The sequence below is a fragment of the Micropterus salmoides genome, unplaced genomic scaffold (genome assembly GCF_014851395.1).
Source record: "Micropterus salmoides isolate LMB-PRFRI ecotype aquatic unplaced genomic scaffold, ASM1485139v1 Ms_hic_scaffold_9, whole genome shotgun sequence".
Taxonomy (NCBI): domain Eukaryota; kingdom Metazoa; phylum Chordata; class Actinopteri; order Centrarchiformes; family Centrarchidae; genus Micropterus; species Micropterus salmoides.
In genome coordinates, this window is record NW_024044681.1 from 24,348,084 (window position 1) to 24,374,423 (window position 26,340).

Sequence of the window (26,340 nt, forward strand, 5' to 3'; positions counted from 1 at the left end):
CTGTTTCAGCTACTATTCGACAAATTAACACATTTTCCAAAAAGCTTGTCACTAAACTTTCTTACTAAATGTAATATATGTATATTTTGTTTGTGGTTAGGCTTTGGAAGAACTTGTGAACTGTGACTTTGCTCCAGAGGTCTGCACGCTGTATGGATCAACATTGTGCCTCCGAATCAACCTTGCTCGTGTTCAACTAGTCCTTGCACTCAGTAACACTGTACATAGCCCTCCTGTGCCAGGTCTGTAAGCGACCTATGTTTATGACGGGTGTATTGTTTGGATCATGTGAAATGTGTTACTATTTAAATGACTTACATTTAATTTACATAGGACCATGCCCTTTTTGTGTTCACAATTATTCCAGATATCCACCTTAAAATAGGTCTGTGTGTCTATATGAGATAAACATGCCTTAGAACCAATTTATCTTCAGGATTTGTTATTTAGTGGGTCAAAGACCAAAAACAAAGTAGAATGTCATTTTACAAATTTTGGATATGAGTACCTTTAGTCGCATACGACTTTGTGAGATTTAATCTCACATAGCCGTGTGCGACTGATGCATCTGCACTTACACTGGCCTGTAATACTAATCCAATTCCATAATATTATATATTACATGTTCACATTCACTTTAAATACAACTCATTTGATTTCATTCTGAAAGAGTCACTGCGGATCAAACTGCTTTTTATGCACAAAGTGGGTATGTCTTTCAGATTTTGTTGAAGGAGAAGCTTGTGTCAGCATAACAAGTTGTTCAGTGAAATCAAAACACCATGAACAGGACGCACTAGGCACTGAGGGCTCCAATGTAAAGAAGGAAGAACCAAAAGTGCTGACTCTTAATACAGAGAATCTTACTCCAGAAAGAATTAAGGTGAGACTTCTTGGGGATTTTTCAATAGATCTTTACTTCAGGTAGTTGCCACTTAGTGTAATTTCTGCTTGAATTTCTTTTTTCCTAACTTACCCACATCTGACATCTCCTCTGCTGTAGTTCCTTTTGTTAGAAGTAGCCTCCTCCTTGTTGCACTTGCAGCGGCTCACGTCTCTGTCCTGTAGCGAAATGGAGAACCTGGAACTGGCAATTGAGATCAATCTTTTAAAGGCCAACCTATACCTGCAGCAAGGACATGCTGCACTTAGGTACGTCAGCCTTAAGCATGTATACTGTGTGTGAATTTACAAGCTTATGTTTTATTTCCTATCCTAATATGTTTCATCCTACTATCCTGATCATTTTGATATCTTCAGTTCTGAGATGGCAGTTTCATCTTTGATGCTGCTGCAGACGTCTCCTGTAATCATGAGAGGATCCATATATGACTCTCAGAAACTTGTGTCTGAGCCACATGCCAAGACTGGAAGTGAACAGGTATCATTTTTATATAAATTGGTTGTGGAATGAAATAAGTAGATTTTTGAACAAAACTCAAGCATATATCTGTGTACTGTGTTGTAAACATTACAGAAAATAACATCATTACAAACCAACAGAACCACCTGCAATGAAACTGCCGACAACAACAACAAAGAAGTTTTACCTCTGAGTGTGTTTGCAGCTAAAATGTTGTAATTGGTAACACACATTACTCTAAACTCAGATCACTTTTAAAATATTGTTCAGGCAATACTCTGTACTAACATGCAGCTCAGCACAACAGGTAACCTTATATCCAGAATGTAGTAATGGAAATAAAGCACTTCATACACATCTCAGGATCAACTCTTGTACCAAAACAGTAACACTTTGTTTCTCATTACACAGTGAGCTAAAAGCACTAACAACAGGTTGCATTCAATATGTATCACTATTGTCTTTGAAGTAACTTTCATTTATTTAACACACAGATTCCATTACAACACTTCTTTATTGCATGGATTGTGTTACCTTACAGTTTGTCACAGAAAGTAATTAGAATGCTTTAATATTTTGATATTTTTTCATTAGTTATTCCAAGTGTAGAAAATGAAATATAAAAAGAAATTCCAGTAATGCAATTCAAAACTATGCATATTCACTATACATACTAATAGGACAGCTACAGATTTACAAATACAACATTGCTGGTCACCAGTGCCTTCTGCATCATCCACATCACACCTTTTGCCCTCTATTGCAATACACCTCACATATAATGAAGGGGTGCACCCTTCGATACTACTAGTGTTGCGGAGCAGACATGTTACGGATACATGGTGTCATAAACCGGCACACAAATTTTTGCTGGTTTAGGCTCGTCACTGCTACATTTAGATATTGGGCAACAAGACCGTGGATAGGGCCCTAAGAATTCTGTTTTAATTCTAATTCTGTGTTTTTAATTGTAATTTTTCTGAATTACAATTTCAGCACATTTTTCCATCATAAAGAGTGTGTAATCATTAGGTGGATGAATAAAACTAGAGGTGGATATTTTAGAAGCACAGACCAGGTAAAGCGACAGTGAACACAATAGTGCAGATGCAATTTGTTAGCTACCACGTTGGTTTGGCTAACATGCGGCGCAGCTGCTGCTGTAAACAGAATGGCAGGAGGAAATGTCCAGAAGACAAGTTTTATTTCGTTGACTTCATACAACGTAGTCTACTACTGATGGAGAAAGTTACCTGGGAGAGACAGAGGTACGTTAGGTCTGTGAGTGTGAAGAGAACTGAAGGAGGCAGATTCAATAAGTGAGTGACATTTAAATAAGGTGGAGAATGATGTATAATTAAAACGGTGAAATAACAAACAAGCTAAGTTCCTACCAACAGTAAAAACATGCCCCTAAAACTGACCACCCCACACACACTCACACACACACACACCCACACACTCACACACTCACACACACACACACCCACACACTCACACACTCACACACACACACACCCACACACCCACACACTCACACACAGCCAAGCTAGCAGACAATACCGATATATATTTTATACAGGAGTTCTGCCTAACAGTACTGGGATATGACTTTTTGGTCCATATCACCCAGCCCTACTTATAATGCTAGGGAACATCCCTATTTTTATAAAATGCTTCAACATTTGACAGATTCCATGATATTCCATGTTGAAGCCTACATTTTGATTCCATTTTTATTGTCAAATTCTGCGATTCTGTCCGCAACTTCTGCACCTTTTGGGGAGTGGGGTGGTTTAGGGGGGCCGCCCACTAAAACAATGGTTGGGAAAACACTGCAAGCTGTGTGCAGTAAGGATTGGACACTGTTGACTTCACTGCGGAGATAACTAGGCGATGGAAGGAACACTTTGAGGAACTCCTAAATCAAACTAACATAACCTCTATGGTAGAGGCAAAGCTGGAGAATGAATGGGGATCATTGTCAATTTCCCTGGAGAAAGTCACTGAGGTTGTCAAACCAGTCCAGAGTGGCAAAGCCCTGGAGTTGATGAGATCTGTCCAGAAATGTTGAAAGCTTTGGATGTGGAGGGGATGTCTTGAATGACACACCTTTTCAACATTGCGTGGAAGTCTGGGACAGTGCCCATGGAGTGGCAAACCGGTGGTGGTTCCCCTGTTCGAAATTTGAATTAGTCCTTATCCCAAGTGAAGGAGTTCAAGTACCTCGGGGTCAATGAGTTTTAAACGATGTGATTCATCATGTTTCGGTGCGATTCAATCACACCAAAATGGAATTTCCAGAAAACAAAGAAGCCTAAGAAAACAAGACATTAGGGCTGTCCCCGACTAAGGATTTACATAGTCAAATAAGAATTGTCAAGTTTTACCTAAAGTTGACTGTTAGTCGAATCATATGTGTGTGTGTGTGTGTGTGTGTGGGGGGGGTTATCTTGCGAAGCTGCAGAGCTGCAATCTCACTTCTGTAACTAAACGCTGTACATTTACAGATAAACAGAGGCCTTTTCTCTCTGCTGGCCTGCCATTCATTGGTCTTGTGCGGAGTTTGCGTGTGCATGTCATGGTTCCTCGCGGGTCTATTTCAAGTAACAATTTAAAAACTATATAATATTCTTTGTGTGGTTCATCAAAGGTGATAAATGACAACAGCACAACACCAGCACAGCTGATGTCTTTCTGTCTGACCACACACACATTCACTACGCCTACACATGCGCACTGACCCCCCCTTCCTTAAGGGTAAGGGTTATTTATTCACGATGGCTTAGGATGACTTACGCTACTGTTTTTTGTGTGCTCGCAATCGAGAAAAACTGTAACAGTTTTTAAATTACTAATGTAAATGTGCAAACTGGAGTCTAAATACAAAGGGTTTTGGTGATGGAAGAGTTGCATTTTGTGTAAAGGCAATGAAAAGTGATCCACACTTAAGTCCACATTAACTTTTGTTGTGCTGAATGTGTGAAGAAAAGGTGGGCTCAGTATTGAGAAATGTGTGTTACTGATTGTAAAACAAATTATGCACATAACTACACTGGGGCAGTAGGATGCCGATTGACTGTATATGGTATGTGTATGCATGTCTTTATATGTGTTATATCCTGTCTATAGGGTACTAAAGGTTGCAGTGTGTCAAACCCCCTGCATGGAGACTGTCCCAGAGCAGTTGAGGCCAGTGAGAGAATTGAAGTTTCTCTGTGGCTACATTGCCGCCTGGCTCTGGTCCGCAGCCTGGCTGCACACGTCCCTGGCGCTGCTGCCCTTTTCCCAGGTCTGTTCATCTGTTGTGCTGGTGGCAAAAACATACTGTCTAATACTACAAGGACTGCAAAAACTGAGTAGATATTCCCACATAGAGGACTACCGTAAAACTTCAATTAATATCCCAAATAGCCGCCTACCCGTTTACTGGCCTGGTGTGGGAACACATTTTGACAAATAAACGCAGGTCTTCATTAAACACGTGGTCTGGTTTTTATGTAACTTCTTTGGTTGTGTTAAACCTCTTAAACCCTGCTGGGGTCGCCCGCTTTAGCTGCTTCTAAGCTGCTTAGATTGTTAATACAAATATTAATGTTTAAACATACGATCAATATGTCAGTATGGACATACTACACATCGTTAGATTCATTTAACAGAAACAATAAAGCCCAAAGTCTAATTGTTACACATTTACCGGCGTAACCGGCATGGTACAAGAGATTAAAAGAAAGAGAAAGGTGCCGAATTCTGTTACCTTTGAAGCGCTCGTTAAGTCCTGATGTGTCCGTTTCTTGATTATTTATCTTCCTTTTGTCTGTAAGGGTCCACCGATCAAAAGAATCAGAACAGCTTTTCATAAAAATGAATCCAAGTTATGAATCCTGTCATGTGAAGTCCATCGCTCTCTGCCACACTTCTCTCATCCTGCATCCTTCAAAATAAAAGCGCGTAAGCTGTCTGTCGGAGCTAGATCAAATGAATGACGTGTATTTCGTATTATTGGATAATTTTTATACAAATAATATTGTGTTTGAAATAAATACATTTTTTATAGTAGCCTATTTCAGTTTTGTGCAAGAGGACGCCTGTCCTAAATATAGGTAGGGTCAATTCCGATTTTAGCAAATAAAAGCCCAGGCTATTAATCAAGTTTTACGCTAATTTACCTTGCCCCTTTATATTGTTTCTCATAACAAGGCTTCGTATATTGTGCCCAGAAAAGGTAGAGTATTTTCAGCACCTTCAGTTTGTTTACCAATGAATAATAGATTTCTGATGATGAATATTAGATATTGAATCTGTGTGTGTGTGTGTGTGTGTACATATAAATATGTGTATGGGGGAATTTGTCTTTTTAAGGTAAGAACATTAATGAGGAGTTAGCTCGGATGTTACAGGAGGGTCTTGATGAATGTGCGCTATGGGGAGACGTCGATATTCAAGCCCTTTTAATGGTCGAATGTGCGAAATTGGAAGCACAACGAGGCAAGACTGATGACAGCATGGCAATGATTCAGGTACCAACACACACACAGACACCTTTGTTTAGTCAGTTTTTTTGTGTTTTTTTAAATGTAAATTTTACAAAATACAGAGGGAGAGATAGAGAAAGAGGGAAAAAACAAACCATAAAAACCAAGTCGGTAAAACCTTTCTTGGTCTACTGAACTTGTGTTCATGTTGTCATTGGACAGATATGACAGCATCCTTGCTGTTTGCATCAAAGGTTGCTATAGCTCAGGAGGTAGAGCGGATTGTCAGGATTGGTGGTTTGATCTTGTACTTGAACTGTAATGGTTGGTGTTTGGATTGCTGAATGAGTGGCAAATTATAAAGCTCTAAGAATAAAAGAGCTATATGAATGCTTAGATTTACCATTCAGACTTTTTTAACAAATGGAATATTTAAATTTCACTAGAAGCGAGTCAAATTGACCAGCAGTTATATGAGAAACCTCCTGATCTGTAATTGTGACAAATCTGGAGAACGTCGATCCAATGATCGAAAACCGTATTGTTGTTCTAACATATTTTGAGCTCTAACTGTCAAGCATACAACAAAAGACAGTCAAGCGTGACTACTAACCAGAGAAGAGTAAAAACCACTATACGATCACAGCCACTTGAAAGGCCGAGCGCCTTCTTGTTGTGAGAGGATAGTTTCACCTCTGAATAGCAAATATTCTACTATTTGTCTCCTGAATGATGTGTGACAACAGACACTGCTTTTTATGTCCTTATGGACAAATTTTGTCATTCAAAGAAATATGATAAGCAAGTAACACTAAATACAACATTAGGCTCTTTATTTCTGTGAGGGAGTGATGTGAAGGGCTCAGACATCTTTAACCACATGTTGATGGTCCAATTGTGTATAATTAGGCTCCATTCACATGTAAACATACTTTGATAGACCGTATATAGAGACAGAATATTGCAGTTGAAGCTTGAGTGATTTACAAGCTAAAGGTGAGAACAAGCTAGCCAGGAGTCGAACCTAGAATCTTCTGATCCGTAGTCAGACGCGTTATCCATTGCGCCACTAGCCCTGCCCTGTAGAGCCTGTGAGACCAGCTTGGTTCTCACTCACTTAATCAAACGGTAGTGGTCTTGTTCTGCATAGACATGTGTGGGGGACGCCGGTCAAATGATAGGTCAGTTGGAAAGGACGGTGCCTCACACACGAAATCTTACTTGAGCTATCCAGTTTAAAGCTATGTAAAATGAAATCGATTTTGGAGTACAGTAAAGCAACCGAATAAGCAAAAGCCAGCTTTCATCTGCTGCTGTGACCCGGATTTGAACCGGGGTTGCTGCGGCCACAACGCAGAGTACTAACCACTATACGATCACAGCCACTTGAAAGGCCGAGGCCCTTCTTGTTGTGAGAGGATAGTTTCACCTCTGAATAGCAAATATTCTACTATTTGTCTCCTGAATGATGTGTGACAACAGACAGTCAGTTTCCATGGATTGTTTACGTAACACTGCTTTTTATGTCCTTATGGACAAATTTTGTCATTCAAAGAAATATGATAAGCAAGTAACACTAAATACAACATTAGGCTCTTTATTTCTGTGAGGGAGTGATGTGAAGGGCTCAGACATCTTTAACCACATGTTGATGGTCCAATTGTGTATAATTAGGCTCCATTCACATGTAAATATACTTTGATAGACAGTATATAGAGTAGATCTGCACGATTTGGAGAAAAATTCATATTGCAATTATTGCGGACATTATTGCCATTTGCAATTGCGATTATAATGGAACAAATGGTACTATGAGTCTACTTGCTTAGTTATCAAAGTTTGCATGAAATATTTGACATATAGAAATGTGTATTTCTCAGCTTGGACAAAGTTAAACAACAAACAATATTTGTAACACTAACAAGTAAAACAGAACAAGGGGAGCATGTTGCTCTTCAGAGGAGGTGGCTAAAAGCAGCAAATATTGGCACACTGGCACAGGTTCAATGTACATCTCTCTAATATAGTATAATATAGTCCCTATCCACAACCTGGAAGCGGAACTGTACATGATCGTCTTAAATAAAGAGTATAATGTTTAGTTAATAGTTTACTGTTAGTATAACAGTAATATATTAAATACTACATTCATTATAATTTCATATATTAGTATACTTTTTTACCACTTGCTGAGTATTGAAGCCAGTTATAGCTCTTTCATTTTTGTGGGTTGTTTTTTAAAGTTGAAGATTGAGTGATTTACAAGCTAAAGGTCACAGTGAGCTAGCCAGGAGTTCAACCTAGAATCTTCTGATGTGAACACAGGATTTATTATATAACTCATGGTTTAGTTCTCAGAGGAGAATACCATTTAATCAGTCTCAGGGCCCACGTCCACCAAAGCGTTTTTACGCCTAGCTGGGATCGCTAGGGTGCGTTTTGAAGGTGCAGTGTTTCTGTGGTTGCTATGATACGCAATGTCCGTGTAGGTGATGGCTGCAAGTAGGCTAGGCTACTTAATTTTAGTGAATGTAATGTCACCACAAAGAATATAGGCCTACTTGCCCTGTCCTTTGCTCTGCATGAAGAGAAGGCTGAAACATGAGCACAGACGTGAATACGTGGATTCATGAGATTTTGCGGGCGAGGAAACACTTCGGCGAGCAGGCACATCGTTTCGTTCAAGATCGGATGTGCTCGGTGTGGCATTTGTCCCGCCCCTCCTGCACTATGATTGGACGGCTGGGTAAAAAGTGACATTGACGAGCGCAGGAGTTTTTTCCCAAAGTTGAACATTTTTCAACTCGCTCAGCGCTAAGCCCCCCAGCGCAGAAAATACGACCAGCGCCTCGTCACTCTGCTGGCGTTTTTGCAGCTGTACTTGCAGCAATCACCTCCACGGAAATTATCTATCATAGCAAAAAAGAAAACACTGCGCCTCCAAAACGCACCTTAGCGCTCCCAGCTAGGCGTTTTCAGAACAGCAGGTGGCGTTTTCAGCGGCAAAAATCGCTTTGGTGGACACAGGCCCTATAGGTGGTGGATATGGGTCTCTCACATCCATCCATCCTTCCATCCATCTTCAACTGCTTATCCTGCCTACAGGGTTACAGGGTCGAGGGGTGGGTCTCACACAATAAAGTTGTATTATGACCAATAACTTCACTAATATCATTTATCGGTTATAAGTTTACTGATGTTAAATAATCTCTGTGCTGATATTTGCTTTTTATGTATTCATGCTGCACAGGAAGCTGTGAGCCTGCTGTCACAGCGAACATGCATGCCTCCAAGGTCCAGTGTGACTCTGGCTCAGGCCACTTTGTTGCTCAGTGACCTGAGAGGAGTGCAGAGCACCACACTTTTGAAATTGACACAGAAATTACTGAAACAACAGGTACACAAACACAAACATATCCATACACACCTACATATACCTACTGGTACCAATCGGAATTCAAATTGAAGGCGAAATTTAAATCATTAACAATAGTGCTCTTTTCTCCCTCTCTGTCAGCTGTGTGTTTATGGTGAGAGTGTAGTGTTTGATGATGGAAAACTATGTTTCTCTCCTCCTGGACCCAGCAACATCTACCTCCCGTACCTCAGTGTACTGGATCAGATCACTTTGCGAATTGGTAAATAAAGAACATGAAACTTTTTTACACCAGCTAATCCTACTAATTTATTTCAATTAAGTGAATCATTGTTTGGCCTATAAAATGTCAGAAAATATTATCAAATGCTTTTTTTCTCATTGTTCAACATCAAATTGCTTATTTTGACTGACAGTCCAAAACCAAAACCAGGCATGGAAGATTACATAAACCAGCACATATTCACAATTGAGAAGATGAAACTAGTGACTTTTGGGGCATTTTGCTTTTAAAACTACTTAATATTATTAATCAATTATCTGAATAGTTGCAGATTAATTTCAATCAATTGTCTTTTCAATTTGTTGACTAATTGCTTCAGCTCTACTCTTTCGTCAGAAAAGCTTCTTCTCAGCTATAAATTATTTGCAGTGCATGCGTGCAAACTCAACACCCAGTTCCCCTTCGAGGGAACTCGAACTGCGTCGGGTTACGACACTATGGGAACGCCTCTAGGCATAGCAGGTCTGAATGTTAATGAAATCACTCCAATCCTATTGGTTTGTTGCTAGAACGGTAAGGTGACGGAATAACCGGAGGAGTATAAAGCACACCTGTACACACTCATCATTAGCTTTTTTCTTGCGAAGCCCTTTGCTCTCTTTTCCGAGGATGGCCGGAGGTGTTCTCCCTGTTGACGTGGGCCCTGCGGCCGCTGAGGCGGCCCGGCGGCTTCACTCATGGGGTTCACAGCATGATCTGTCGGAGGATTTCGGGACGGATTTCTAAACCGGTCTCTGAGGAGATTCAGGTTCAAGATGCTCACCATCCCCACCATCGTGACGCACATCCAATCCGAGGATTGGTTCGTCACGATAGATCTAAAGGACGCCTATTTCCACGTCTCCATCCGTCCTTCTCACAGGAAGTTCCTGAGGTTCGCATTCGGGGGTGTGGCTTACCAGTATCGGGTTCTTCCATTCGATCTGGCACTTTCCCCTCGCACATTCACCAAGTGTATGGATGCAGCACTGGCCCCGCTGAGGCTCCAGGGCATCCAGATTTTCAACTACATCAACATCTGGCTCATCCTAGCCCAGTCTCGAGAGTTGGCGGTTCGGCATCGAGATGTCGTTCTGGCTCATCTGCTGCGTTTAGGGCTGAGGCTCAACGCAAAGAAGAGCGTGCTGGCGCCCACCCAACGGACTACGTTCCTAGGGGTAGTATGGGATTCGACAACGATGCGGGCACAATTGTCTCCGGCATGTGTCGACACCATATTGGCTGCCGTGAAAGGGGTGAAGTTAGGCCCACCAGGGCGGTCTGCGCTCCCGCCCTCTGTACAGACTGGCGCGTCAGATCCTCCTGTGGTCCCAGCAGAGGTTACTATCGCTCAGGGCGATGTATCTCTCGGGGACACAGAATCAGGGAGCAGACCTGCTGTCGAGGCAGGGGCTGAGGCCCGGGGAATGGAGACTTCACCCTGAAGTGGTGGAGCTCTTGTGCGGAGAGTTCGGCCCCATAGACGGGGATCTGTTTGCGTCTCAAGAGACTACACACTGCCTGCTATGGTTTTCTCTCGTTCCTCCAGCCCCGTTGGGTCTGGACGCCATGGTACATTCGTGGCCGAGGCTACATCTGTACACTTTTCCCCCAGTCACTCTGCTCCCGGGGGTTCTGGAGCGGGTCCGGCAATGTCGGCCTACTGCTCGTAGCCCCGTTCTGGCCAACCCGGGTGTGGTTCTCGGACATCATGTCGCTCCTGGACGGCCCGCCATGGCAGGTCCCTCTGAGGAGAGACCTGCTGTCCCAGGCGCAGGGCTGGGTTCTTCACCCTTGCCCCGCCGTATGGCGACTGTGGGTCTGGCCCCTGAGGGGGCACAGTACCTAGAGGCGGGTCTAACAGCCGGAGCAGACCCTCCTCAGCTCCAGGGCCTGGTCCACACGGAGGATGTACGGCCTGAAGTGGAGTGTTTTCTCCACTTGGTGTAGGGAGCGGTCGGTGGACCCTGTTACCTGCCCAGTGGTTCAGGTACTTGAGTTCCTCCAGTTTCTCTGCTGGTCTTTCCCCTTCCACCCTCAAGGTGTTCGTGGCAGCTATTTCATCTTTCCATGCCCCTCTGAGGGAGGGGTCTTTGGGGAAACTTCCCTTAGTTGTACGTTTCCTCCGTGGTGCCCGGAGGATGAGACCTGCGACTCGGTCCAAGGTTCCCACTTGGGATCTGGCGGTGGTTCTTGGGGCGTTGGCTGAGGCCCCCTTCGAACACCTGGAGTCAGCTGAGGCTCAAGATGGCCTTTCTCCTTGCTATCACCTCTCTGAGGAGGGTGGGGGATCTCCAAGCGCTTTCGGTTTCCCCGCAAAGCCTGGAGTTTGCCCCGTGGAATATTAGGGCTATCCTGCACCCTCGTCCAGGATACATCCCTAAAGTGCCTTCTTGTGCAGCGGGGTCCACAGTGCTGCAGGCATTTAATCCTCCACCTCATGTGACGGCGGAGGACGGGAGACTTCATCTGCTCTGCCCTGTCAGATCACTGAGTATTTACACTCTGAAGTCCTGCCGTTGGAGGAAGGCTGACCAGCTGCTAGAGTGTTTTGGGTCCCCCAGGGCTGGGCTCCCTGCATCCAAACATACTATTAGCAACTGGATTGTTCAGACTATTTCCCTGGCCTATCAGGTGCGCGGTTTGCCTTCACCTGTGGCTGTGAGGGCTCATTCTACCAGAGGCATGGTGGCCTCTCGAGCCCTCCTTTCCGGGGCCTCTTTGCAGGATGTTTGTGTAGCGGCTGGCTGGGCCACTCCACACACATTCATTCGGTTTTACAGTCTTGACCTTCCTTCGGCACCTGGCACTCGTGCGCTCTCCTCTTAGTTGTGCCACTTTATTGCACACTGGGGCAGGCGGGGTTTTCGGCACGTTTTAGTGGGTATCTCGTTCCCATAGTGTCGTAACCGACGCAGTTCGAGTTCCCTCGAAGGGGAACGTCTCGGGTTACGTATGTAACCCTTGTTCCCCGAGAAGGGGAACGAGACACTGCGTCGGCCCGCCGCACCTTTCTCCCCGCCTGAAGCGCCTGCTTCATAGTTTAAGCTAATGATGAGTGTGTACAGGTGTGCTTTATACTCCTCCGTCACACCTTACCATTCTAGCAACAAACCAATAGGATTAGAGTGATTTCATTCACATTCAGACCTGCTACGCCTAGAGGCGTTCCCATAGTGTCGTAACCGACGCAGTTTCTCATTCCCCTTCTCGGGGAACCAGGGTTACATACATAACCCGAGACGTTCTTGTTACACTACTCTAACTTGAATCGTTTCAGCAGGTCACATCCTGGATCCCAGCACCATGGAAATGCCAGCCTCTGCCCAGCCATCACAATCTGCTTCCAGGCAGCATTCCAGCCAGAGTGAGAGAGACTCTCAAGCACCAGTTCCATCTCTGAGCAACCCAAGAACCTCCAGTCCTACAAGCACCCCCTTAGCCAGATAAAAAGCATTTAATGATACCCATTATGTGTACTCCTGGTCCTGCACCTGTTGAGAGACATAGGGTTCCTGGTGCTCTTTTTTTGTAAAAGAGAGCCATAGAATTTTGGTCAACCTGGTGTAATGACACATTATGTAATAAACTTAGTAATTAAGAACTGAAGTACTGTATTTGTTAATAAGCTAATGCAATTGCTGTTCATAATAAATGCAATTACATACAAACAATAACTGGACCTAGAAACTCTGGTTACAGTTTGATAAGCTGAACAATGTTAATTTAAAGAATGCATATCTTATGTTATGGATATTTTCAGTTACTGTATTATCTAGAATTGAAAATGATAATGTGAATATATGTATGCTGTTTTTCTCCTCTTAATATTCTGTATTCTCCAATTTCACGGTATATTTACCTGCAAGTTGGCTGTAAATGAAGACAAAGAAAGAAAACCGTGAGTTTGGAATTAACAGTTCTTTAGATACCTTTTGGACTGCAGGTCATACTGACCCATTAAACACTATCTGTCGTCTATAATATGTATGCTTTTGGGTCAAATTAAATCCAATCTGATCAGCAACATTAAATAATCTCAACTACATGACAAACTGAAAAAAACAAATGTCTGTTTACATCTTGAATAAAAGGGCAACAAGGAAAACACTTTATTGCGAGTGTTGCCTCAGGATGAGAGTCGTTAGATTCAATCTGCTTCACTGGAGTCAAACAACTCTGAAAAGACACAAAAATGTAAATGGGATGGTAATACTATTTTCATGGTACTCATAATACAGTGACTTCTAATGAAAGTATTGAGGTACCCAATGTAATCCTGTCGGACATGGAATCCTGCACAAATTAAAACAGATACTGTGGACACTGACATTTTACAGTAAATACCAGAAGTTTCAGGGATTGGGAAACATACAGTTATGCTACTGAAAATCATATTACCCCTTTTGTAATGCACTGTTTGTGGGTAGTTTTAAATGTCACATGATACACCTTCATATTATCTCAATGACACTATCCCACTCTTCTGTTGTGCATAATGATATACAATATAGCCCTTCTTTCACTAATGTGTACAGGCATCATTGATATCTTTGGCTAGTGTAACAATTTGCATTATATGGTATATATATATATATATATATATATTAATTTTGGTGTTGGGGCTAGATTTTTGTTAATAATACCAAATTGTAGCTGAAGCCTATATAATATCCATCCATCTATCCATCCATCCATCCATCCATCGTCAACTGCTTATCCTGCGTATATGGCTGCGGGGCCTATATAATATTTCCTTTTTAATTACAAAAATTTGATATGCTATGTTAGTTATAGAAAACAAATAAATTGTAAATGGTGGCTTTTGTATACCTTTATAAAATTAAAAGTCTAAATCCTGTTGTGTGACATAGGCTTGCTTATTGCTAACATAATGTTTTAGGCAAAGAGAAACTTATCTAAACTCTGACAAACTCTGTGAACTCCGGAAGTGTTTGTCAAATATTTTATTCTGAAACATGCAACCGGAAATAATATTTGTCCTTGTGTTTCTGTGACTTGACGCCGGTGTCCCAGCCAGAGTAACGGGCAGCCGTCTCCTCCGGTCCATCAATTGTCTCGGTTTGTTGACGTTTGCAGGAGTACAGCAGTAGCTAGTAACCAGAAACAGGGGTCTGTCTGTGGTTTCAGGCGAGTCGTGTGAAGCTAGCGAGCTAGCTAGCTTAAATGGGTTTTCGAGTTAAAAGATGATCGCCTCACTTTCTAGAGGAAGTTTGCTGGATGAGGTTCTTCATGGAGGCTTTAATGAGGTAACGTTGATTAAGCGTTACTATCGTTAATGTTTGTTAAGTTGGGTTAGCTATAATTTAGCGAACAGAAACCAGTTACATTTGCTAACGTTAAACACCTAACAGACTTGCAATGAATTAAGTGCCATAACTTTGGGTAACGTTAGAACTAACGAATTTCCGCAATTCGTCCAACTACGTTAATGCTGATGGTGATATATAATTAACTTACGAGCAGGAAAAACATGCATTCTGGCTATAAATTTAACGTTAGGTAACGTTAGTTGGCGTTAACGCTAGCCATAACGTTAAGTGTAATGCTTTGTCAGGAATAAGATAACCCGGTAACGGTAGCTTTAGTATGACTTTTAAAACGCTGTTAACAAACCAAACATCATTATCACGTAACTGAGCTTTAAGCGAAATGTTCTTTGGTGTGTTCTTTGTAACGTATCCCGGACTACGGGCTGTCACGTGACTGAACGGGATCGGTAAAGGTGGGGTGACCGTGTGAAACACAAGGGAAGAATGTTGAATACGACATTATATAATTGACCTTCATAACAAAAGTAAAATTTAAAAGGCAGTGGGACAACAGACTGCCCCTGCCCCCCTCGCTCCCTCTCCAACATAATCAACAAAGGATCTCATTTGTTATGCCATGGTCTCAGCCTTATTTGGCCCCCACTCTAAGCTGTGTGTTCTTCTGTGGTTTATTGGATTTGTGTGCATCTGATTGATGGATTGCAGCAGCAGCTGGCTGCATATGTTTCCTGGGTGAACTCTCAGCTGAAGAGGAAACCAGGCCTGAAGCCAATCACAGACCTCAGACATGATCTGCAGGATGGGGTGGTGCTCACACAACTAATAGAGATAGTTGGTAAGTACACATTTACCCACACAAATTTTTCACCAGTTTGCACTTACACAACTGGCTGACCAATAAGCCCTTATTTATATGCTTAATAATGTTTCTCCTTTCAGCGAGGGCTACCTTGGATGCTTTTCCTTCAAAGATACTTCTCTAATGAAAAAAGGAAAATTATCTTTTGGCTTCACAACGTTTTTTAAAGCTTTGGCAAAAAATGATCTCAGGTGTGTGAATGCATTGTAAGTCATTACGCGCAGTGCTGCAGTATTAGTTGTTAACTTTACAGGAAATTAAGTGGTTTGGGAGCAGATCATTATTGTTTCACCATTATTGGTGGAAAGTTAGGTTTATCAAAAGCAGCGGTACCAATGAAATGATGTCTATAACACGTTTCACACAGAGACTGACATTTGGGAAATGACACAGCACTGTTGCAAAAATGTTTAAATGTAAATTTATCTTTTTTTCTGTCTCAAATTTTGTTCACAGCCGGGGAAGTGTTAGAGGGAGTGTGTGGTGCGCCACAAAACAAAGAAGAAAGCCGGAGGAATGTGGAGCAAGTCTTACAGTTCATTTCCTCCAGACACATACGCATGACACACATATCTGCAAGAGGTAAATCACAGAAAATGCTGTGTTTTCTTGCTCTCTTTCTCCTCATTTTGAGAATTGGTTTTCCTAACCTTTTCTACCTGCTGACCCTATACTGTAGTCATTATTGTATTGCACTGCCCCAAAGCAATAAGCACATAAAAATGACAGGTAGCACTTTACACCACACAAAAGTGTGAGTTAAGGAACGAGTGAGGAACGAATCAGGAACAACATAATTGACATACTGACAACTTTCTTTATGAGTTGTTTCTTTTTGCTGGTGAATTTAACAACTCTGTAGATACCAAGAGTGATTACATAGTAACTACTTAGTATGATGTATCACTTCACTATAGGCGGGCACGAAAAAAGTAATCTTATCTATCTAATCTAATTATTAAGTAATTAGTTGTTAATAGTTTTATGCCACTCAGCAGCTGGTTCTTTGTTGTTTACCTGATGATTCATTAACATAGTATCTCCCAGTCAGTTCTCCTGTAAATCTTCATTATCTGCTACATAACCCTCCATTCAGAGTTATTGGCTAACTACTTATTAACAATTCATTAATTATCTGGGTGTTCCTGATTTGCTCCTCACTTGTTCCTTAGTGTACCATATTGTAAAGTGTTACTAAACACGTGTTAACATTATAAAAAATCCATATTTTTCCATGTGCACGAGCCATGTCTTATCAGGGAAACAGCAACATGTCCATGACAAGTTATTTTCATACCAAATTCTTTGCAATATAAAAAAATCCTCATGTCATGGTTTCTGTTATAAGGCTGATATCCCATGTCAATACCATATGTGTAAAATACTGTTTGGTGTCATATTGAGGGACATATGTTCCTTTTCTGTCTGCAGACATTGTCGATGGTAATCTGAAGGCTGTAATGAGGATAATTCTGGCACTGGCTGCCCACTTCAAACCCTCAGCCAGTAACAGGGCTGCCTCTGGAAGTGGGAGGGGTTTGACAAGAGGCTCCGTCAGCCACAATCCTCTCTCCACAGTTGCACTAGCACAAGGTGCCGCTGACACACTGGCATCAGCACGACTTGATGCCTCACAGCCTGCACGTGCCCCACATCTCCACAGGTACGCTGGCCTCAGTAATCATACTCCACCTCTTTCACCCCATAAACCCCTGCCAAGGTCTTTCTTTCACAGCCGTATGTTCTCTGCCACAGCACTCATTTGTTAGATACCTGTGTGGTCTTTGCTGTCCTCTGGTGGACAAACACAGATCGCCAAATCCATCCTCACAACTGCTGATATACAGTATAAGGCTCTATATATTTGTTATGAAAACTGCATGTCAGTTCTTACTTATGAAAAAAACAAAAATTTTTTTGTCTGTCAACTTTTAGTGGCTGGGGGCTGGATGTGGAAAAGAGTGTGTGTGTTCGTGCGCTGGTTGAGCAGTATGAAAGAGGATCTCCGGATGAGCAGGGCAATCCTCAGCCTAGCAGGTATTCGACTTTACATAAACTCAAGTTTCTCATAATAAATAAAGTATCATTCAGTGAATCATTGTTAGTTGGAATTGGATTGAAGTTGGAATAAAATGCACTTACTGTACATTGCCTGAGATTAAACAGTATACATAATTCTAAATGTAATGTAAGAGACAGATTTAGACATATATTCAGAGGAACAGTAGATAACTAACCTTTTGGTTCAGAACAGGAAGGACAGGGATAGTGCTCATTTTCAGATTTACAAGATCATAAAAAAAACCTTTGTAAAATCAACTGTAACACTCACAGGCACTGCCAAACTTCAAATACTCAGTATAGGCTGGAACATGTTGTGCCATTTAAATTAACAAAGGGCTGTCATAATAGGCTAAATAAATTCTAAAACTGAAACATTGATTACCCATGATGGCTTTGCTGGCCTAAATTCATGAAGGGGGTTGCCGCAGTTTAGTGGCCTAAGGGACAAGCGGTATAATTATGTAATTATGCATGTTGTTTGGTGTTTGGGAGAAAACAAACTCCACTTTGTGGCTGTTTATACTGTTTTGCAGGCAGTTCCAGCTTTAACCAGCTTTGGAAAAAATCGACTACATTTTGTGGTTTATTTGTGTGTATGTGTGCGTGGCGTACTGCCTGACAAAGCATCTGACTTCGGTTTTACTATTCCAAACCTCACTCTGTCGTGTGTGTGTGTGTGTGTGTGTGTGTGTGTGTGTGTGTGTGTGTGTGTGGTAGTTCATAGACATCTGGCGGAGAAAAAGAACACGATAGAAAGAAGAAAGTCTTTATCCTCTCTAATCACATGTCTGGACTGAAGTTATGCTCTGTGGTGTTCTGTTTTAGCATCATTGTTTGTGTGTGTTTGAATGCATACAAGAGTGTGTATCTGTTTATAGTGATAGAAAGAGAAGTGCCTGCATTGATTATTTATAGAATGATGATGATGATGGTTGTGTTTGGAGAGACAGCAATTCGACAGACCATAACAATTTAATGCTGCTATCACACAGGAAAAAACAAAGGAAAAACCGACATAAAGTGTCGTAGTATGAAGTCAGGCCACGACGAGCATCCAACAGATTCAGTGCTCTTTGCCAAGTCTATGGAACTCTACTGGAAGGATGAACACCGTTCCTCCGCATGATATTCCCTCATTTATTTAATTATAATCTCATTGAGATCAAGATCTCTTTTGAAAGAGAGACCTGAGTGCAGCAGATAGAAAGATAAACACACATAGCCAGATATAACAAAAGGACATAGTATCTGAGACTGTCACAGACATCACTAAATAGATTTGAGAATTTAAGTTTATATAATTTGGTTTTGGTGAAGGTGGTCGAGATTATTATCTTACATGTTGGCCCAAAATCTTCCATAGGTATGAAACTGGGTTGCGATCTGGTGACTGTAAAAACTGCTGGATTTTATTCACATCATTTTCACACTCACCAAACCATTCAGTGAGCCCTGGTGCACGGAAGCATTTGCATTTGATGTGTTTTTCCACTCTTTAATTCAAGTTTTTCCTTTAAATTTGTCCCCCCACCCTCAACACTTGTATGTGGTGAGAGATGCTAAACCATGTCTGCTGCGTTGGTTGCCATGCTAGAATAGCTAGAGGGCGTGGGGCGGGGTGTGTCAGAGTGAGGAGAATCACACACTGCCATGAGTTTGTCGAGATGCTGAAGCCATAGACCCACATGCAGGGTGGAAGTTGAGACTCACTGGGAGTATTATGCACACTTTAAACCACCTGTAGCCCACTATGGGGGGGACGCAGATAAAATGGTAAGACCAGACACTGTGAGGCGTGTGTGGATTCCTGTGCAAGAGTGTGTGAGTTTAAAGTCTTCTTTTACCACAACTAGAACAATTTTACAGTGTAGTAATGCAACGTGAAAAGAGAGTGTAATTTAAGTGTAGCGCCTGTATAGGTTTTGATTGGCAAAGGCATGCAAGGATTAAGATTCTGTTTGCAAGTTAGTGTATTCAAGCAAATATGTGTCAGTGTCATGTGGTGCTTGTCCTCTCTTTCCTCTCTTACAAGCCCTCTGTCCGAATGTGAGTCTGATTTTTAACAAAAAGAGCATTTGTTGCAAGAGATGCTGTGTGTTTAACAGCTGCCGTTAGTTAGATGTTTATGAAAACAGTCAGCCGCTTTGATTTTGGTAAATGTCTTTGTTTTCTGTAGCTACTGAGAGCACTGACTTCATGGGGGCATTTATTCAGAGTGACAGATTTACTTTTGTTTATTGCTTGCTTACAAATGTATATAAGCGTTCTAAATTCACTGAAACTATAATGATTTAATAAAGGAAATCAATGAACGATAGCGCCCCCATTATTCTGTACAGTTTCTTTATGTGTTTGGTTTGATTTGCGTGAGAGTGTTACTACAAGTATATTACAACAAATTGAGATGTCACCCAGCCAGGTCCAAGTAAAATGTAGTAGCACATAGCATTCTGTACTCACACTGTCTGTTTGTATGTGTTTTTGCTTGCATGGTACACCCCCTTGTTACTCTGGAATACATTGATTAATCAGTGTTTTGTCCTCCTCGAGCCTCAGCTCCACCAGTCCGCTGTCATCTCCAAGACCGCCACCCAGCAGCCTCTCAGACCAACAACAGGAGATCAGCGGTGAGTTCTGCCCCGCTCGCACACCGGCATATCATTTGATTATTAAAGCTCATGATTTATCGCTGGACGTGTGTAAAACTGTGTTTTATGTGTGCGTACATCTGCGTGCATGTAGCTGAGTCATGTCGTGTTGTAGTGGAGACGGCGTGGGAGGATTCTCTCAGTGAAACTTTGGAGACGGAGGTGCAGGAGACACGTAAAATGGTGTCTGCCTTACAGGTAATTATAAGCATGTTATGGTTTGAGTTGGGTTCTGGTAACCATCAATATATAAATAGAAAAGGCATTATTGTCCTTATTTTATTCTTTATTTTCTTACACCGTGACTTAGGTCCCATTTTTAAGCTATTTGAGTAGTAGTGTGCTAGTTATACATTATGAACACACGTCACACTGCTTTAGCTGGTCACAAAACACAGACAACACTGTGACTTCACACCAAAGTACAAACTGGTGTCACATGTTGTACACTTTGTGTTTTTAAGGCCCTGCTACTGCATGGTTCGCTGCCTGAGGATGAGCAGGATTTGTCTTTGAGTTTGGACCAAGGCAGCGCTGAACAGCAACTGGTAGTTAATTTTTTTTTGTTTTTCATTTTTCTATCCTTCTCTGTCTGCTCTCTCTCTCTTCTTTTCTGTGTCACACTCCTCTTTGCTCTGTTTCATCAGCTCTTTAGCGCAGATCACATTTCTTTTTTCTTAACTGTGTGTGTGTGTGTGTGTGTGAGTCAGAGGAGTGACACGGGTATCAGTTTTCCTTCTTACTCAGTCCTTTGTGGTTCTCACACACATCCCTGTTTTTTCTCTCTAGGTAGTTATTCGCAGTCGTTTGGATCAGAGTATGGAGGAGGCTCAGGAGCTTAAGGTAAATCATTTGTTTTCTTTTTAAATTGCCAATATATTGTTTTCTAAATTTTGTTTGGGCAAAGAAACACTTGTCTTATCACCGAGAGAATAAACTGTGTGGAAGAGTGTGACTTCTTTGCTGTTTGCTTCAGAGGGAACTGTTGCGCTGTAAGCAGGAGATGAGAAACCTGCAGGCAGTCAAGGTAAAACAAAGCTAGATCTGCACTTTATGCTCTTATTACTCAGTAGAATATTACTATAGTTGTATTGTAAAGAGGTTGCTGACTAAGGTATTGACTTTCTGTTGGTTTGTAAATGTGCAGGACGCCCAGCAGCAGAGGCTATGCACTCAGGAGGCATCAATACTGCAGATGAAGCAAGAGCTCCTCAGAGCCAGCATGACGAAGGACGAAGTCAACAACCAGAATGTACGAAATAGTCTCCATATACATATACAAGTCTGTTTTTATTAAAGTGAACACAGAATCTTCAATACACTCCTTTAAACAATGTTTGCAAAACAGTATACATTAATTGCTGTATATTTTAAGTGTGCTTTGCAAACTCCCCTCCTCTATGAAAATGTGTTACAGGCTGAGCTACAGTGGAAGCTGGAGGAATCTAACAGGATGTGGGGCGAATGCAAGGTGACACACTCCAATCCCTCTGTTTTAATGTTTTGCTGTAACTTAATTTAATTGCCCCTGCTCTATGTCACACAGCAGCTGTTTATTGAGTTTGTGCTAAATAACGAACCCGCCCCTTTTCTCTATGTTTGGCTGGTTGGTTGGTTGCAGAAGGAGATCGGACAGAAGGACAGACTAGTGCAGCAACTCAAACACAAGCTCGAAGAAAGCCAAAAAAAGCAGGTCTGTTAGCCGGTTTCAGGATTTTAAACAGGAGTTAAACAAGCTACAGTAGGCTCAAAATGTTCTCTCCAGCTTAATGCTATGACTGGAAATTACAGTTAGTTAGTTAATCATTTATAGTCTTGCTTTGCAGGTTTTTTTACTTAAACTTTTATTAGCAAATTAATACTTAATACTAACTACTAAAATATTACATATTGATGCATGCTATATGTTATGCTATATAGTATGTACCTTTACCCTTTTCCTCCTTCACTTGTTCAATAAACTTTAATAATCTAAGGCATGGACTAGATATAATTTAAGTTTTAGGATCTAGCAGGTTTATATTAATGTGTCTGGATGTCTGATTGTGTGTCTCTTTGGCAGAGTGAATTGCAAAGAGAATTGGAGCATAAAAACAACATGCAGGTAGTACTGACTCTTCGTGCACTAAAAACAGTTTTAGGTTTTATATTCAGGCTGCTCCAGAATTTAGATATACATTACACAGCTGACACATTTTTTTTCAGATCCCCGCCAGCACAGAAAACAATGGATATTCTTACTCTGGAAATCCAGCTCCCTCTATGTCCGGCGTAAGTATTGTTTCTATTGTTCAGTCAGTGGGGCTTGTTCTACGTGTCAAGGGGATCACAAAGCATCACACAGTTATACTCTCACATTCTCTCGTAGTATTTAGGCCACGTACTATAATCTGACCAACATGAAACACTAGAAACCCCATTCTAAATACTAAGTTAAAGAACTAACAGAGGACAGAACATCCTTGACATACTCAAAAAAATAGCACTTTAATACTTTAAACAAGCACACAACTGTTCTCGATAAAAGGAGCTTTTTGTGTTTGACAGTGTTTTTGTGTTCTGTTAGCAGGCAGAAGAGGTACAGCTGCTCAGAGATGCACTTAGGAGTTTGAGGAACAACTTCAGAGACCATGACCCGCAGCACCATACGCTGGACACCCTGGAGCAGGGCATAGCATCGCTCATAGACAGGCTGCATGCTCTGCATACACACAAGGTACTATATATATTGTAAAATCTTACTCAATAGATTATTTTTGACTAAATGTAGAGATTTAAAATCATGAGGTGGGTCAACATTTCTGTAAATGCTACAGGGAAGGGGAAAATCTCCAATACGCAAAGGTCAACACACAGACTCTGACTCCTGGCCTAGCACAAGTAAGTTGTTCCAAACCCCTCCCCCCAAAAGAAATACACATACATGCATACACAGAATATATAAGCTTTTACTAACTATGTTTCTGTTGTTAATTACAGAGGTTATTCAGTCGCACAGTGGTTCTTCTGCCTCCACTAAAATCCTTTACTTTACTGGAAAATCCCCAACACCTTCCATGATTAATATACCGAAGAGGTTAGAGTGTGTGTGTGTGTGTGTGTATTGAAGTGTTTTCTTTCTGAGACATTTAAGTATGTTGCCATTTTTTTGCTTAATTCAGCTGAAAAAATAAATATGGTCACAGACTGTGTTGGTTGCCAGCCAGCAGTGACGCTGACAATCCTAACACATACATTTAGAATGTCACAAGATCTCCAGATGAGTGAGTCTTTTTGTACACGTTGTACACAGGTTGGGTGAGGTGACTCTCAAGGATGTCAAGGCAGCTGTGGATAGAGAGGGAAATTACAGGTACCACTTCAAGGCCCTGGACCCTGAGTTTGGCACCGTGAAAGAAGAGGTAAGAGAAGGCTGGGGAAAAGGTGATACATAGATAATAGTATAGTGATAGTAAACTTGGTGCTATTCACAAGGAAAACTGTTTTGGAGTAGTAGTTACTGTTACTTCCGATAATGTGTCCTTAATGTCTGTGTGCAGGTGTTCCTGGATGGAGCAATCATTCCAGGCTGGGAAGGAAAAATAGTGGCCTGGGTAGAAGAGGACCGTGGTGAGGAAAGGTAACAACATGTCAATTCTGAATCTCTTTCTTTTTTTCCCCCTGACTCTCAGTGGTAAGCAATGCATTCTCTTTTGTGTCTTAGGCCATTGTAGGTTCAAGCTGAGGGGACATGACACTTTTTTTGGCTCCTGGTCACTCTGATCCCAGAGGCGCATCAAGACAACTGTTCAGAACAGAGGCACATGTGGACACTTTGTGAGATTCAAACTATTAGTGAAATACTGTAAGACTTGTCAGCAGGAGATTTGGGTTGATCAGCTGGTATTAAATCACCTACTCGCTCTGGAAACAGTGGATGTGACGTCTAGAGTGCCTTACAAAGGAAAGCTGTTTCCATCACATGGTTTATATTGTCATGCTGAAACTGTAGGATCAAAACTTGACTCAAAAGTAGACAGAAACATTGTTTTGAGTGAACTGTTTCTAAAACCACAGTAGTGTTGTTGTTTCACTTGTAGTTGAGGTCAGCGGTGTGTATAGAAGTACTGGAAAAATGCATTTTTTGTCAGTGTTCAGTATCACATTTCATTCCTTGTGCAGCGATGTTGTCTTTAAAACAAATACCACCAGATTACATGTTAGAAATGTGCATTGCCTTTTGTTCTTTAGCACAGGTCTTAATTCATTTGTGAATGTAAAGTACATATACAGTGTTATCTACCATAGCAAGTAATAGGAAAAAAAATTTATAATACAATTGTCAAACAAAAGACAGAAAAAGTCAGCAAACATTGTACAAGATTGATTTTGTTTTAGGTTTGTCTACATTCTGACCTACTGCTGACAAATATACTGAGCAGATACCAGTTTCCATAGCTGTTACTATGTTTTATATTATTTACATATAACAGATGTCAATCTATTGCAAAAAGAAAAAAGTATCGGCTGAATGTATATCAGATCAATCAGTTTCACTAAAGTGGACCCAAATCAGATGTGGGGTTAAGCGTCAGTCGGTAGCACACCAGCATGCATGTAGAGGTGGCACTGACTCTTTGACGTTCATGTGGAAATGCAGATGAAGAGCACTGTTGTTTTGTTTGCTTTTATGAAATTGTTTTGTATATTTGTGTAAACGATGTTCACTGTATTTTTGAATTTCTGTGTCTTATTCTGTGTCTTATTTCTCTGCTCCTGTTAAAAAAGATGATGTGGATGTAAATTTGACGTCAGAGATTTATAGACTCTTTTTGTCCTGGAACAATGGACCATCCCACTATTTATGGTGTGTGTGTGTGTGTGTGTGTGTGTGTGTGTGTGTGTGTGTGTGTGTGTGTGTGTCATCAGGATGGACGTTGTAAATGCCAGAAGAACAACAGTTAGGGTTGGTCTACTTGATGCAGTAAAACGCTCTTCAGACTCCTGAGGTCTGCACTGTTCTGGCGATCACACACGTTTTGCTTCACTCTGCTTCTATATTCCCATTTGGGATCAATGTGTTTGCCTTCACTAACAAGCCAACAGTCATGAGTCTACTTTTAACTTTAACTGCGGCCCATTTGAATGCCATAACTGCCTGTACTGTATAATGTACAATTTGCTGGTGAGATGGTTATTTAGAATTTGTTTTGTTTACTGAAAGCTCTACAAAATATGGATACTGTCTGTTTAAGAAAATAAAAATGTCTGTTGACTTTGTTGAATGTCAGAAAGACATATTTTGAAATAAAATTTTTCAAAAAAATTGTTTTTTTAATGTAATTGTTCCAGATGTCTGTGAAGATTCTCGGCCATCCAGGTCATTGTTATCCAAGGAAGGTTAAAATCAAGGGCAACTGGACTTGGTTAAAGATACTCAAAGACGTTCCACGAGGCTTCTTCAGTTGTGGTTATTGTTCCAGTTAACCAGCTCCAATTAACTGTTTGAAATTCTAGCTTAGTTTCGAAAGATTCCAGATATGTCAAGCTGAATTTGGGGAAATGTGCAATGATGCACAAGGTGTCTAGAATATTTCCATTTGTTGAAATGGTGCATTAATAAAAACATTCACACCTGGGTTTAAATATTTCACTCAGTGTACACATCATACAGTCTCAATGAACAGCTGGAACAAGATGACGCAGAATGTATGTGGGCTGCAACTAACAATTCATCTGTTGATTATTTTCTCAATTAATCATTCAGTCGCATACATGTCTATAAAACAGTTTTAAAGCCCAAGGTGATGTTTTCAAATGTCTTGTTTTGTCAACAAACTAAAAGTTTCAAAAATATCCAGTTAATAATTGAAGAAGAGGAAGGAAACCAGCAAATATTCACATTTAAGACACTAGAACCAGAACAGAGTGACGTTTGTCTTGAAAAATAAGTCAAAAGAATGTTTCAATTATCAAAATTGTGGTTGATTAGTTTTCTGTTGATTAACTAATTGATGAAT

At 41.2% G+C, this 26,340-nt stretch overlaps 2 protein-coding genes and 2 non-coding genes across 13 annotated transcripts in view; 2 read left to right on the plus strand and 2 right to left on the minus strand.

Annotated features, from left to right (window-relative positions):
- Nucleotides 1-13,584, plus strand: part of LOC119895424 (cilia- and flagella-associated protein 54-like) — a 33,106-nt gene extending 19,522 nt beyond the window's left edge. For 3 of the 4 annotated variants that reach the window (XM_038708551.1, XM_038708550.1, XM_038708548.1), the window contains exons 49-57: nt 101-242; nt 723-883; nt 1,004-1,152; nt 1,261-1,381; nt 4,496-4,655; nt 5,726-5,883; nt 9,089-9,235; nt 9,356-9,476; nt 12,757-13,584. In XM_038708551.1, coding sequence (XP_038564479.1) covers nt 101-242; nt 723-883; nt 1,004-1,152; nt 1,261-1,381; nt 4,496-4,655; nt 5,726-5,883; nt 9,089-9,235; nt 9,356-9,476; nt 12,757-12,926 — 1,329 coding nt within the window. In that variant the 3' untranslated portion in view covers nt 12,927-13,584. The remainder of the gene's footprint in view (nt 1-100; nt 243-722; nt 884-1,003; nt 1,153-1,260; nt 1,382-4,495; nt 4,656-5,725; nt 5,884-9,088; nt 9,236-9,355; nt 9,477-12,756) is intronic. The other variant, XM_038708549.1, reaches the window with a different exon arrangement.
- Nucleotides 6,842-6,914, minus strand: trnar-acg. Its single transcript has one exon. It is a non-coding gene; the product is annotated as a tRNA-Arg (tRNA).
- trnah-gug lies at nt 7,150-7,221 on the minus strand. The gene has a single exon. It is a non-coding gene; the product is annotated as a tRNA-His (tRNA).
- Nucleotides 13,585-14,488: 904 nt separating the features above from the next.
- LOC119895425 (dixin-A-like) lies at nt 14,489-25,637 on the plus strand. 7 transcript variants are annotated; one of them, XM_038708557.1, is made up of 21 exons: nt 14,489-14,746; nt 15,476-15,605; nt 16,086-16,211; nt 17,061-17,292; nt 17,565-17,666; nt 20,244-20,320; nt 20,457-20,539; nt 20,806-20,889; nt 21,131-21,184; nt 21,318-21,368; nt 21,489-21,593; nt 21,759-21,812; nt 21,963-22,034; nt 22,404-22,445; nt 22,547-22,612; nt 22,908-23,057; nt 23,158-23,221; nt 23,321-23,417; nt 23,634-23,742; nt 23,881-23,960; nt 24,045-25,637. In XM_038708557.1, the coding sequence occupies exons 1-21, from the start codon at nt 14,684-14,686 to the stop codon at nt 24,052-24,054; spliced, it is 1,851 nt and encodes a 616-aa protein (XP_038564485.1). In that variant the 5' UTR covers nt 14,489-14,683; the 3' UTR covers nt 24,055-25,637. The 7 variants fall into 7 exon arrangements, with proteins under 7 accessions (XP_038564485.1, XP_038564486.1, XP_038564481.1 ...); XM_038708558.1 differs by having other exon boundaries at nt 20,250-20,320; XM_038708553.1 differs by having other exon boundaries at nt 14,490-14,746; nt 20,436-20,539.
- Nucleotides 25,638-26,340: the final 703 nt, after the last annotated feature.